The sequence below is a fragment of the Penaeus japonicus genome, unplaced genomic scaffold, assembly GCF_977035675.1.
Source record: "Penaeus japonicus unplaced genomic scaffold, GWHDUDI00000001_assembly GWHDUDI00000015, whole genome shotgun sequence".
Classification (NCBI taxonomy): Eukaryota; Metazoa; Arthropoda; class Malacostraca; order Decapoda; family Penaeidae; genus Penaeus; species Penaeus japonicus.
In genome coordinates, this window is record NW_028234417.1 from 2,524,676 (window position 1) to 2,539,249 (window position 14,574).

General features: G+C 36.7%; 1 protein-coding gene across 1 annotated transcript in view; it reads right to left on the minus strand.

Annotated features, from left to right (window-relative positions):
- Positions 1-336: 336 nt before the first annotated feature.
- Invadolysin (leishmanolysin-like peptidase, invadolysin) overlaps positions 337-14,574 on the minus strand; it is a 186,780-nt gene continuing 172,542 nt past the window's right edge. The window contains exons 2-15 of the mRNA XM_043017892.2: positions 13,293-13,393; positions 11,065-11,095; positions 9,870-9,952; positions 9,159-9,276; positions 8,484-8,662; positions 7,809-8,009; positions 7,282-7,405; positions 6,953-7,054; positions 6,157-6,344; positions 5,809-5,941; positions 5,432-5,591; positions 4,920-5,122; positions 4,625-4,705; positions 337-4,242 (exon numbers count right to left, since the gene is read on the minus strand). Coding sequence (XP_042873826.1) covers positions 4,072-4,242; positions 4,625-4,705; positions 4,920-5,122; positions 5,432-5,591; positions 5,809-5,941; positions 6,157-6,344; positions 6,953-7,054; positions 7,282-7,405; positions 7,809-8,009; positions 8,484-8,662; positions 9,159-9,276; positions 9,870-9,952; positions 11,065-11,095; positions 13,293-13,393 — 1,875 coding nt within the window. The 3' untranslated portion in view covers positions 337-4,071. The remainder of the gene's footprint in view (positions 4,243-4,624; positions 4,706-4,919; positions 5,123-5,431; positions 5,592-5,808; positions 5,942-6,156; positions 6,345-6,952; positions 7,055-7,281; positions 7,406-7,808; positions 8,010-8,483; positions 8,663-9,158; positions 9,277-9,869; positions 9,953-11,064; positions 11,096-13,292; positions 13,394-14,574) is intronic.

Sequence of the window (14,574 nt, forward strand, 5' to 3'; positions counted from 1 at the left end):
TCATGTAAGTTTCCATTTAATACTATTACGTTTCATTTCTAATTTTGTATTTCGTTTTATTTGTAATTTTGTATCTGAAGATAATAATGATATATCACAGATTTCTTTATGTAAGGCAGATAAGTAAACATTTTTGCAGTGTAAATGATAGTAAAATATTTGAATCAGGTCATTTTATATTTTGACAAGGTTATTATTTTTACTGATCATATATGGGGCACATTCTAATAATATAGTAAAAAGTAGTATTCTTGGTCAAAAATGGGATCGAAATATAGTCATATGATTTTCTTTCTTTTAAAATTAAAAGGATTACTTAAAAAAAACACACTGTTACCTCATCAGTTTATATACAACCTTTACAGTTCCTGAACACAGTGAGTACTTACAAAATATATACAAAGACTAATACATATACATATAAATACAAACAATATATACAAAACATACAAATCATATGTCTTTTCTATGAATAAAAACAAAGCCTAAAACATGAACATAGAACTGCGTTTGACACTGAGGTTTATATATATATAGTTTTCCAATCAAAAGGTATTTCCTTCTTTCAAGACATCTTTAATCTACTTGCAAAATTCTTTTAATTTATAAATAAAAACACTGGATAATAAAGGGAGAGAGAGAGGTTTTGAGTTAGTTATCAAATAAAGTCTGTGGGAGGGCCAACACTGACTGCATGTATGGGACACTTAATATAAAAGACCATACAATTAGCATATCAAAGTGCTGTCTATTGTAGCTTAAAATATAACATTTTAAGGCTTTGAGCTAACAAAAAATATGAGGACAAAGGAGAAGGAAGGAGATACACAGTATGTCCTCATGTATATCACAAACTTTCTGTAGCTTTTATGGACTAACAGCATAAAACATAAAATGATGTGTTACATCACATTACTTTCCATAGTCTGATAGTAATTGCACATATACAAAAAAAAAAAAAAAAAAAAAAAATACACAAATTGACAAAAGCACTAAAATGCTTTACTAAATAATTATTACCTAGATTTCGTGAAGTGGATTTTAAAAATACCTTAATTAACTTCGGGAAAATCACAGAAGTATGTGTGTTATTCCCTTTAAAACCCATGAGGAAGATCACAGTAGCATGTAAGGAGTCTGCGATTCCCCTTCGAACATACAGGGAAAAAATCACAGTAGTATGTAGATATAAGTGACCTCTAGCTCTCCTCAAAATCTCTGAGGAAAAACGCATCTGAATGTAGGATATAAAGTGTGTCCGCGATTCTCCCCAAATAGCTTCGAGGAGAATCCCAAATGCATGTCGGATGAGTGGGGTGTGATTCCTCGTAAAAAATGTACGCGGAGAAATCACAGTCTTACGCAGTCTGTGATTCCCCACGGAACCTATGTCTAAATAACCTGAATGTGGCAGAGCAGGGAGGAGAAAGTTTCGCTGGAGGACGGGATGCTTTTCAGAGATAATTTCAGACTAGTTTCAGCCTTCTTCATACACTCTGTTATGGCAAAGGAGTCCTACAAATGAACATACAGTAATAGGAGAATTTTGTTGAACATTTATATATGCTTTTAACATACCAAAGTTCAACATGAATGTATATCAGATATCAAATTTCACAAATCTGGAAAGGTAATGTGATACAATCTGGAACCATATGAAAATTAAAAATCATTCATTTATTAGAGCCAGTGTTTATATCTGGTCTTATCTTTTCCATTAAAGTTGCCTTTCAAATGTTTTTAAAAAGAACTTTCCAGTATACAAACTTTTCTAAATAAATGGAATTAATAACGACATGACAACGGCAGTGATAAAACTGCACCATTAGCACAAAGGAAACTCTGCCATGATAACATACAAAGATTTCAACCCTGAGACTTCCTATAAATTCATCTTCACAGTTTACATCTGGATTTCGTTTTCCTTTCATCACCAGTAACTGCTTTAAAAATATACGTTCTAAAATAATGTGAACCTTCATCCTATGACCGAAGTATTCTCTTTTTCTCTGTTCTATTCTATATTCTCATGACACTTGTAAAGCCCTTAAGTCAAAAGCTGTATGTCTTACATTTGGCAAACTGTAATGCAGCTTATTATTAAATTAATTATTTGACCACACAAAGCTCAGTATATAATGGACATTCAATGAAATGCAAAAGTGTACAGTGGTTCACTTAAATATTTTCAGCCAAGAAAGCAGTTTCGTGTCAAATAACATAGAATATACATTTCCAGTACGTGACATCTAAAGAAAAGAAATTTTGTATTTTTTTTAACTACACTTCTGTAAGATAATATTTCCAAACTAAGAGTCATGATCGCAACTTTTATATTCAACAAAGTATTTTACTGTATTATAAACTTTTGTGATTGTCTTGCTGCTTTAACAAAAAAAAACAAAAAAAAAAGTATGCTAACTTCTTGATAAGAAAAAAATTACATTGCACTTAAACATTACATAGTAAATAATTGCCCTCGTTCAAATTACTAAAGTGCTTTTAACAAGGAAAATTTTATAATTAATCTTGTAAGTAATGATAATCAATATTGTAATAAATAAAAACCTTTATCATTGTTTTCTTTCCCATCATCTTTTCATAGTTCCTCACTCTTGCAACAGAAATCACAAGACTTTACATAATTATCACAGACAATTAATACATAAAAAAAAATCCATCGATCATATACACAAAAACACCATGATCTTGCGTGTCACATCTCTGTGACATTTTTCTAGTATTATTACAATAGCACAAGGAATTCAAAGAGGCCACATAAATATAGGCAACAGGCATGAACTAATGAGTGACAATCTCTTATGGGGAAAAACTCCTTAAAAAAAATATAGCTTTACCTTACAGATCTGGTTTGCAACAGAGCAATACGAGTAACTGTTGAGCACATGCTTTAGGGTTTTATGTCTGTTACTTAGTCACTCAAACCAGCTGCTGATTTACTTTATTTCATTATACAACTCTTGCGCTCACCAAAACGGTTTTCTTCCTAAACCTCTATTGTACATTTGTGAGGTATTCTGATGCACAAAAATAATTCTTGTGCATAACTGTCTACAATTTAATTAAAGGAAATCTGCAGACTACATTATCACCTAATAATTATCACAGCGCACAATAACTGTTCCTTTTTCAGGCACCAGCATCAGGTTGCAGGCTCCTAATATGTACAGATCAGCACAACATTTCAAAGTTCGCAAAATTGATTTTTTTTTTGTAATGAAGAGTTGAGAAAGATATGACCACTTCACTTTCTAAAGAGCCTGTGAACATTGCCTCTGATTTCTGCTATGTTTCATGACCTTATGAAGTTATAGAATGATACGTCTGAGTTTCATTTACCAAAGGATTTTACTTATTACGTAAACCTAATGAATAAGCAAATCCATAGGATTTACTGATGTTAAAAGAGGAGAAAAATACGTAACCTCAAAGTCTAAAGCATACATAAAAGTGATATATTTACATCATAAATCACTTCGTAATGGCAAGAAAACCACTAAACAGTGAGTGAAAATGGAAAACGAGGAAGAGCGAAATTAAAAGGGCTTAAAGAATGGCATTTTTACAAAATGTAATGCACTGCATTCAAAATGGATGGAATGATGAGGATATGCAAAATACCGTGGGAATGTGAGAAATAAGGATGATAACATTAAAACTACTGTGAATAAGAGTGATCCCATACGAAAGATGATATTCAACACTTTGTGAGAATCGGTCTAAAGTGAAATGACAAATAATACTGCCTGACCAAATTCCTCCTTCTGCAACACGCTCTCAACTTTTCAACTGCTAGAATGTCTATCATCTGTTCTAGCACTAGGCTTCAGTCCATGCTTTCATATCCAGTTATGAAATATTATATACTAAATCACAAACACTTTTTTTTATCATTTTACCAACAATGAAAGTACAATTTGCTATACTGTATATACATATCAAAGATTCTATACCTAATGGTTGTAACAGTTATGACATATGGTTTATGAACTGGTTTAAAGGGAATGAATGGAAAAAAAAACTAGATACAATATACTACCGGATCTATGGTCAGAATCTCAAGGAATAATAAATGTACGTTTGGAAAAGATGACATAAAATGGGAAGTACTATTAATGACTGTATGACTTGCAAGCTGGTGCCTTTGCATAAGAGCTGATCACGATAATAATCAGCTGATTTGGGAGGCTCCGTTCCTCTCTTGCAGACCATGTCTTCCTCCTGAGAAATGGAAACAAATAAGATTTAAAAATTTTGTTATTTATGTTTCAGTCTATTTATTTTCTTTCTTTGAGTGAGAGAGAGAGAGAGAGAGAGAGAGAGAGAGAGAGAGAGAGAGAGAGAGAGAGAGAGAGAGAGAGAGAGAGAGAGAGAGAGAGAGAGAGAGAGAGAGAAGAGAGAAAGAGAGAAGAGAGAAGAGAGAGAGAGAGAAAAAAAAGAGAGAGAGAGAGAGAGAGAGAGAGAGAGAGAGAGAGAGAGAGAGAGAGAGAGAGAGAGAGAGAGAGAGAGAGAGAGAGAGAGAGAGAGAGAGAAGCAAAAGATTGTTTTGTGAAATCATTTCATATATCAAGCCTTCAAAGATGAACGGCATTAAACTCCTTACCTCACAAATTTCTTCACAAGGAGGACAAATGATGGCACCTTCATGTAGCCATCCATTTTGGAAGATGGATATTGTTATGACCTGAAAGTACATACAGAGTAAAGTATTTGCTGCACCAATTGTTGCATCTTTGTAATGCATATTCAGCTTAATCTTATTTTTACAATAAACTTTTAGAATAACAAAAACTCATACATTTATCAATCAAAATAAACAATATTGACTCTAAACAGCTGTCAAAGGGTTAAACCTGAGACTCAGCTGCACGAGGTTCGAGAACCCCATACCAACTCACTTGATTTGCATGATAGCACGTGTAAGTGTGATTTGCAACAATTATGTGTAATCTGCCATCAACACACATGTACTGATAGCAGCCGGAACCCCAGTGCTGCCATTGGCGTATGCTGTAACACTTCCGTTCTGTCCATTCTTTCTGCTGGTTGAAGCATTTGCTATCCTTTGTGTACGACTCAAGAGCGAAGTTTCTCTCTGGATCTGAAAGTTAGAGTGTTGAAATGTTACAAGAATTCATCCTAGAAATCTACGGGAATGACGACGGATTATGGAAAGCTTTCAAGAGACTGTATATAACTCTGTAACAATACTCCAAGAGTTAAGCAACTTTTTAATGATGTTTATTCCCAATCATTTGCAAGCCCTCTCTCCCCACAGAGAAACAAAAATGAAAACACAATTAAAACCACATTTTAAAAAATTATGTAATCCATCACATTCAGTCTAAGATGAACTACCTTTTTTTTTTCTTCTCATAGTCAAACCACGCAACTAATCATCAGCACAAACCTGGACTGTTCTCGCCGAACTGGCAGTGGGATCCTCGGATAATAACATCCTTACTCTTCCAGGTGAACTCTTGGATGTAAGGGCAGTAATCCGCCAAAGCCACCGAACCGCCATAATGACCCACTTTATGTAGGGGTACGTGTGGGATTGCACCGAAGTTCTTGGGATTGAGGGGGGGGGATGTTTTTTATTTCTCGACTTATTACTTAGTGATTGTTGCAACATTATCATCTATTTTTTTATTTATGGACTTAGTAGAAAGTCCTCTAGTAAGGATATACACAGACATTCAAATTAATAATGAAAAAAAAAACAGACTAAATCATTAGAAACAATAATTAAGAAGATAATCATTCAACTACTCAACTATTACTAACCTGGTAATGTGGTGGTAACTGATTTTTATGTTCTATCAAATTGCATAAAGCAACTGAGCTTCTGTCTTCTGTGCAGTCTGTTTCCAGTGGATCCCTTTTGACTTTGTTGCAAAAAGGATGTATACTTTTCCCCCTGTTTGAGAAGAAACATTTCATTTGAAAACTTGTCAACATAAAATATGATTCAAGTATATTAATACCATTATCAGAACACCATTAAAAAGCACCTCATTTACTAAATCGTAAAATTAAGCCTCTGAATTACCATCAAACTTCACTCTCACTATCGTATACACACAGGCACAGAAAACGCCATTTTCTTAAAAGTGAAGAAAAAGTTCAACCTACTTCTTCGTCTGTTCTTCCATATACTCTTTACAGCTGCTCATCGCAAAGGTGCATCCGAGGTGTCGCCCCCACTTAAGAGGCTGAGCGAGATGGTAGTTTGCGCGATACCACCCCGTGTCCTCCATCAGGGCAAGGGTGATTCTCGAATAGACTGGATTCTGAGTGTGTGTGCCCGTCATTGCTTCATTCTGTGGAGGGAAAAGGAGATATTTGAGTACATCTTTTGGTACGAAGTTCATAGCTGTCATTCCTATGTTTTCCTTTTGTCTTTCTTGAAATAAAATGTTATTGTAAATATACGGTTAAGACTACTTATTGTATATCTAACTTAGATTCTAGCTTTCAAAAAAATGACAATTCATTCTCGAGTGAAACAAACAGTGTGACAAAAACATGATCTGTATTGGCAGAAAAGAAGACTCTACACACGAGAAGCTTCCTGAAGGACAAGACAACATTGTTAGAAGATAATCCACAATTCTCTTAAAGGCCTCACTCAAATTTAAGCTGCCCTGACTACTGACTTAACCTCAATTAAAATAGCCTATAATAGCGGGTTTCAAAGAATCCATTCATATGAATTATGACTTTTACTATATAAGCATTCTTAGTGCAAATATCAAGTCATACTTTTAAAAAAATGTTGCCCACATAAAACATCCACAAAAACTTCAGATTCTAATAATAACGAGTTATAAAGATATGTAAAGGGCCTCGTTAAAGAAACCTCATGGGGTCATCATATAGCAAATATCCATCAATGAACTTATGTACCGCCTATGAATACAAAACTTACTTCAAACACTCTTTTTTCCCAATGAGTGAGAGCCGTTCCTTCGTGTCCCTGGTCTTCAAGTTCCGCTCCCTCTAAATCTGGACAATTGAAGTGGTTTCGTACCTGGGAAAAGAAAGATACTCTTGATAGAAACATTATATGAATACGAATACATATCTATTCACAAAATATATTACTAATATTCATTTCCGTCGACAAAATGGATAAGGATTTAGCTCATTCCCTCCTTCCTTGTGACGACGCCAAATAACACCAATCACCCTGAGACATAAATCATATAATATCACAAAAATATCCATCTATTAAAGCTGTCAAAGAAGAATCCTCACCTCTTCTCTCACTCTCGGCGTTACAACCATATTAACTTCTTTCAAAGTGACACCACCGCGCACTTGCCACTTGGGTCTTTGTATACGTTTAATCACGCGGTCACTCCACTGTCTGGCTTGAAGTCTGTAACAAAATGGCATATTGAAAACATCTGATATTGGGTTTTAGTCTACTGATTACTGTATTTATTGAGGCTGTGGGGATAACTGTAATTACTTGATTAACTGTATGTATACTGAAATTTTGGTTTGATACATTTTCATATCTATTTCGGTGAGCACACCTATTTAAATATACCATTCATTATATATATTATATATATATATATATATATATATATATATGTATATATATATTTATACATAGAAATATATATACAGAAATGAAACCCCTTCATGTAAAAAAAAGAAAAACACACATCCAAAAGAAAAAAAAAGAAAGAAAAAGTGAGAGCGAGAAAGAAGAAGAAGAAAAAAAAAAAAAAAAAAAAAAACACCACCCCACGAATAAAAATCTCAGAACCTACACTTCGTTCAACATAGGTTTTCCATTTTCCGTCCGGTTGGTGAGCGGATTCCCATCGTCGTCTCGATAGAACGCGTAGAGCGAAATGGAAAATCCCAAGGCATGGAGAATCTCGTGTTTGACGGTGGAGATGAGAGTCTCGAGTTCTTGGACTTTTGTACTGATGGAACCTGGGCACAGGTTGGCGTGGCCGGCAATTGGTCTGCGGCAGAGAAAGAGAAATGTGAAAATTAGTTTGATAAATAAGGTTAAGTGAGGTTATCAACGTAATAATAAGTGACGATAACAATAGCCTTACTTAAGGTTAAGCAAGGTTATCAACGTAACAAGTGATGATAACGGTAATCTTGCTACTACTACTTTTGATAATAGTAATGCATACAACAATCTAACTGAATTTATCTTAATTGGATTAACTTTGCTTCTAACCTACGGAATTCAAAAGCGAAAACATGTGAATAACATTTCAGTCCATGCAGTTCCCTACAGCTTACACCCCAACCACCCACACAAAAATCCAAAACACACCCACACCCACACCCACACCCCTAACCACCCACACCATCCCCCCCACACACCCCTACCCCTACTCCCACCCCTACACCCCGACCCCTACCCCCATTCACTCTCTCCCACACATCACGCCCACGAATCCCCCCCGCTCTGCCTCACTCACCTATCCAGCGCCGCCTCCTGTTGGCAGTGAGCGGCATAAGCCACGGTGTACCCTCTCTTACACCGCTCCGTGTCCAGGGCGGAGATGTAGAACACGAAGTCGGCTCCCGGAATGCCCTCTCCGACCTCCTTCGTTACCTCGTGGCAGTTTTGCCCGAAGGTATTGCACACCCGACATGCCTGTTGGTGAATGGGTGAATGGGGGGGGGGTGAGTGGGGGGAAGAAGAGAATATAGGAACAAAGAGGTGGTGATCGGGAAAGTGAGAAGAATGGAGAATATGATGCAGATGGGTAAATGATACTAACAAGAATGTGATGTCATGTTGGTTGAATATAAACTAGATTAGATAAAAAAAAAAGTGGGGATAAAGAAGTATAACAAAATGTATACAAATATTGCGAATAAAGGTGAAATATTAAGTTCATGGCATTCAATGTGTTTACTAAAGTAATCGGTAGTTCTTCCATAAAATAACGGTGATAATAATAATAAAAAATAATACTGATAATAATAATAAACCGAAGAACAACAAGAAATAAAAAAAATAATAACAAACAAACAAACAAACACACCTAACAAAGTCACAAAGATAACACCCCCAACAAAAACAATCCTAATTGAAGATACTAACGACATACCTAAACAAGCCAAACTACCCAACCATCTGTACTTACATGAAGGTGCTCTTCTGGAACCTGTACTTCACCGCACATCGTCACTTGCTCGCACTTATTCTTGCAAAAGGGGTGTGGTTCCCCTTTGATCAGAAAGACCTGATTCTTCTCGCATCTCCTGCAATATTCAGGTTATTTAGCGGTTTGAAATTAGTAGGTAGAAGACGAGTTTAAAAGCTGTGTTAGTATGAATGACTGAAGTAATAATAGTAATAATAGTAATAATAGTAATAGTAATAATTATAATTATGATTATAATGATGATGGTGATAATAATAAAAGTTAGTGGTTCTATTATGTATGGAAATATCGTAAGGTATTCAGTCGTTAAAACTGGTAAGTCTGTGCACTATACCTAGAAGATGATCCAATAGAAGATGGAGAAGGAGAAGACAAAAAAAGGGAAGATAAAGAAGAAGCAGGAGGAGGAGGAGGAGAATAAAAATAATAAGGAAAGGGTGGAGGTGGAGGAAGAGGAGAATGATAAGAAGAAGGAAAAGGTGGAGGAGGAAAAGAAAGAAAAAGGAAAAGGAGTCGAGGAGAAGGAGAAGAAAGAAGAAGGAAAAGGAGACGAGGACGAGGAGAAGAAGAAGAAGACGAAGAAAAAGAAAAAGAAAAAGAAAACGAAAAAAACAAACAAATATATAAACAAAACACAAGAAAAAGTAAAAAAAAAAAAAAAAAAGAAAGAATAAAGAAAATATACCGTACCTGTTCAGCCTAATAACACTCTCCGTCCGCCGAACCATTAGAGCCTGCTGCCAGTATGATACAGCTGAGGGCATTACTGTTTCCTGCAACACAAAGGGATTGCTATACAGAATGAGGCTGGAGTTTAGTTTGCAACGAAGTATTTTGCAGAAATGCGATTTTATTTATTGCTTATTGTTATTATTATCTTTCTTAGCTGTTCATGTTTTGTACAGTTATCTTTTGTTTTGACATTGCGTAGCGTCGGTTTCCGTAATGTAATGTAACGTTATTTGGTACAGTGCAATAACTATAAGAAAAAAAAAAAAAACGTCTGAGATATCTCTAATTATTAGCTATCGTAAAAAAAAGTGCACGGGCGGTTCTCAGGCGAGACAAATTCATCATATATATACAAAGATAAATTTCTCTATCTAAAATATCATGCTGACTTTTCGATAATCTAAAGCACCGTTTACAAGAATCTGTCATCATGTGATTCTCGTAACTGGATGATTCTTATTGCGTTATCGTCTACGTCCGCTTACGGTATACTGTAATCGGGATAACGATAACTGAATCGTGAAATAAATAATACGTAATATTTCTGACCAATATTGTATATTATATTATATATTACTATAACAACGATAATAGAATCAATAATGATAATAACGAATGATAATAAGACAGCAGTATTAGTAGTGGTAGCAATAATAATAATAATAATAATAATAATAATGATAATAACAATAATGCCGATAATAACAATAATGCCAATAATAACAACAACAATGATGATAATAACTATTATTTTATCATTACAATAATAATAATCATCATAACAATAACAATAATAATAATAATAATAACGACAACAACAACAGTAATATCATACAATACAGACACACTATAACTACTACTACTTCTAAACTATTTTTGATCACGCAACATATTTCAAGAAGATTATAACTGTCAGCGTGACCAACGACCTGTCAACGGTCCCAAGAACTGGTCGTACCGTTGTCTTGCTAACAGTCAGTTCTCCGGTCAATTTAACTCAAATATAACTTCAACTTCAACCAATGAGGAACTTGATATCTATCTCTATCTATATTTATATATAATATATATACATACACATCTATCTATCTATATATGGTATTTCGTTTGATATAGAAGAGAAAAAGAAAAAAAAGTATGAATTTGTACTTACGTGGATTAGCTCGTATTTTTCTGTTGACAACCTGTCAAAGGGGAAGAATATAGGTGATTAGTATAAATGTAATAATGATTATCATAATAATGATAATAATAATATCAATAACAATAATGGTAATGATAATAAATAAATATAATAATGGTAATATCGTGATGGCGTCGATGCTAATGACAATGAAAATAGATGATGATGATGATGATAATGACGATGATGATAATGATGAAGATGAAGATGGTGATGGTGGTGTGGGAGATGATGATAGTGATGATATAACAGTCACCACTCGACATCATCATTGTTACAGCAATATGAAAAGCAGCAAAATAAAAGATAAGTAGGCCTATGTGTGGATTCTGACTGACCGGAACACTATCTCACAGGAGCCGACTGCGAATCCCCTGCCAAAGCCGGGGAGACAATGAATAAACTCTGTCGTTGCACCATGCACCGGCTCTTATCATGCAATATGGCTCCCCAAACGTGCAATACACTTCTCACTGGATCATTCTTCGCCTGAATCGGGGGGGAGAGAGAGGGGGGGGGAGGAGAGAGAGAGAGAGAGAGGTGACCACAAGCAAGGGATTGATCAGTTGTTTATCCAACATGTAGCACAAACAAAACAAAAAAATAAGCAACTATCTATGTGATTACGTTGAATTAAAAAGCAAAATATATATGCATAATGAAAATGGAAGTGGCAGGTGTTAATGTGGGAGAGAGAGAGTGCTTCCATCTTGGGGGGTGGGGGGGAGGAGGGGGGGAGGAGGAGGAGGAGGGGAGGAGGAGGAGGAGGAGGAGGAGGAGGAGAGGAGGAGGATAGAAACGAGTTGATCAGTAGGGGGTTGAGGGGGTTCTTAGTGAGAGTCGGTAAGCAGACGGGAAGGAGGAGAGGAGGGGGAGGGGGGGATACAAATGAGGGAGCTGATCAATAAAAGGGGGAGAGGAAAGAGGGGGGGGAGGGTTATAAGTGGGGGGGGTTGGTCAGTTGGGGGAAGAGGGTGGGGATACAAGTGTGGGAGCTGGTCAGCAGAAGGAAAAAAAAGGGGGGGGGAGTCACAGACGAGGAAGTTGATTGCTAGCTGCGGGGGGAGGGGAGGGGGGAAGGGGGTACAAGACGGGAAGTAGTTAGCAAGAGGAGGAGGAGGAGGATGGGGGGAGGTAGGGGGGACCGCAAGCAAGGGATTAATCAGTGGAAGGATGAAGAGAATAGAGGAATGGGGGTAGGGGGGTGGGGGGTGTCTGCAAGAGCGGGAGTTGATCAATGGGAAGGTAGGGGGAGGGGTGGAGGAGAGGGGGGAAGGTTGATCAATGGGGGAGAAGTGGAGAAGGGAAAGGGAGGGGGGCGAGGGGTGAAATTGGAAGGGGGGGATAGGGAATGGGGGAGGCTAATGAATGAGGAAGAGAAGGAGATGGAGAAGGGAAAGAGTGGGAAAGGGGGTGAGGGGAAGAGAATGAGAAGCAAAAAGGAAGGGGGGCGAGACGAAAGGGAAAGGGGGGGGGGGAAGAGAAGGAGAAGCAAAAAGGAAGGGGGGCGAGACGAAAGGGAAAGAGGGGGGGAAGAGAAGGAGAACCAAAAAAAAAGAAGGGGAGCGAGACAAAAGGGAAAGGGGGGGGGGAGAGAAGGAGAAGCAAAAAAGAAGGAGGGGGGCGAGACGAGGGGCAAAGGGGAGGAGGCGAAAGGCGAAAGGCGAAAGGGGGAAGAGAAGGAGAAGGAAGGGGGAAGGGGGAAGGGGGAAGAGGGGTCGACAGGGGACAGGGCTGTTGTGTCCGGTTGGCACAGCGCCCACTAGAACATGGGAAACTGTGGCGCTGCTGTTGTACTCGTGGTGGTGCCTTCTGGCCCGAGATTGGGTGGGTGCCTTGGTGCTTCACTTTTCACTGTTGATGTTGCTTTGAGGGGGCGGGGGGGGGGTGTCTTGCATAAGCGTGATTGCATTTGCTTGATGTTACGCTACTGTCGTAATTGTGTTATTCCGGATGATTGACGGTTGGTGATGATGATGATGATGATGATGATGAAAATGATTATGATGATGATTACATTTATTATCATAGCACCAATTACCATTATTACTAGCTAAATAATGGGTGTACATCTACACAACTCTTTAAAATCACAAAAATGCCATTACTACATAAAATCAGAAAACAACAACAGAAAAGACATGAAGATCAATAAGGACAAACACACCATCAACAACAACAACAACACGAACACTCACCCATAGACCGAATCATCATAGTAAAGTGAAATTCTAAGCGGCTGATCCACACTCCTCTTCTTAACCACGTGCTCGGGTTCTAAATGTACATTGTAGATAACCTGCGGGGGAGAGAGAGAAAAAAAACAATGAATTTAATATCAATTGCAAGAAAAAACAATGAATTTAATATCAATTGAAAGAAAAAACAATGAATTTAATATCAATTGAAAAAAAAACAATGAATTTAATATCAATTGAAAGAAAAAACAATGAATTTAATATCAATTGAAAGAAAAAAACAATGAATTTAATATCAATTGAAAGAAAAAACAATGAATTTAATACCAATTGAAAGAAAAAACAATGAATTTAATATCAATTGAAAAAAACAATGAATTTAATATCAAATTGAAAGAAAAGACAATGAATTTAATATCAACTGAAAAAAACAACAATGAATTTAATATCAACTGAAAAAACAACAACAATGAATTTAATATCAACGGCAAAAAAACAATGAATTCAATATCAATTGAATCCATTTATGATCATTTACACTAAAATCAAATAATCAAGAATGAGTGGTATCCAGCTTGCATATATAATTCCTCGTGAAAGGGAAGCACTCATTCTAATCCCGACACTTGAAAATCAAGCAAACAAAATTGTGTAAACAGCTGACGATCACCAAGCGCAAGACTGCGTGTGGCAAGCAACTCTTTCACTCGAAACCCGTTCACATAATCAGTCTGAAATGGTCGTCGCTTTTTGTACTGGAACGACGAAATGGTCATGTTTTTTTTTACAGGAACAAAAAAAAAAAAGAAGGAAAGAAAAACGATAATTATGGAGAGAAACGAAAATGGAACGAGTGCCAGGGGCTCTGTTTCTTGACTCTATACTTTTTCTTTATTGGCTAATCATAAAATTTACGAAGGGAAAATATCCTGAATGTGCAAATTGCATGTAACGACGAGTAGCTATTACAAAAAGGAAAGAAAAAAGAAAGTAAAGGAGATAAGTTAAGCCCCGAATTAGCCTTAAGGCTGTTGCTGTTTTGTCGTGTTTACGTCTTGAAACTTGAACCCTTAGAGTTGCGTCTACATGTAAGTTCCCTCTTAGCACCTTGGGCGTCGTTCTCATACTCGCTCGCTCACTCTCTCACTTGCTCACTTTTCTTTCTATCTCTCTTTCTTTTTCTCTTTCCCTTTCTTTCTTTTTTTTCTCTCTCTCTCTCTCTCTCTCTCTCTCTCTCTCTCTCTCTCTCTCTCTCTCTCTCTCTCTCTATCTATCTTTCTCT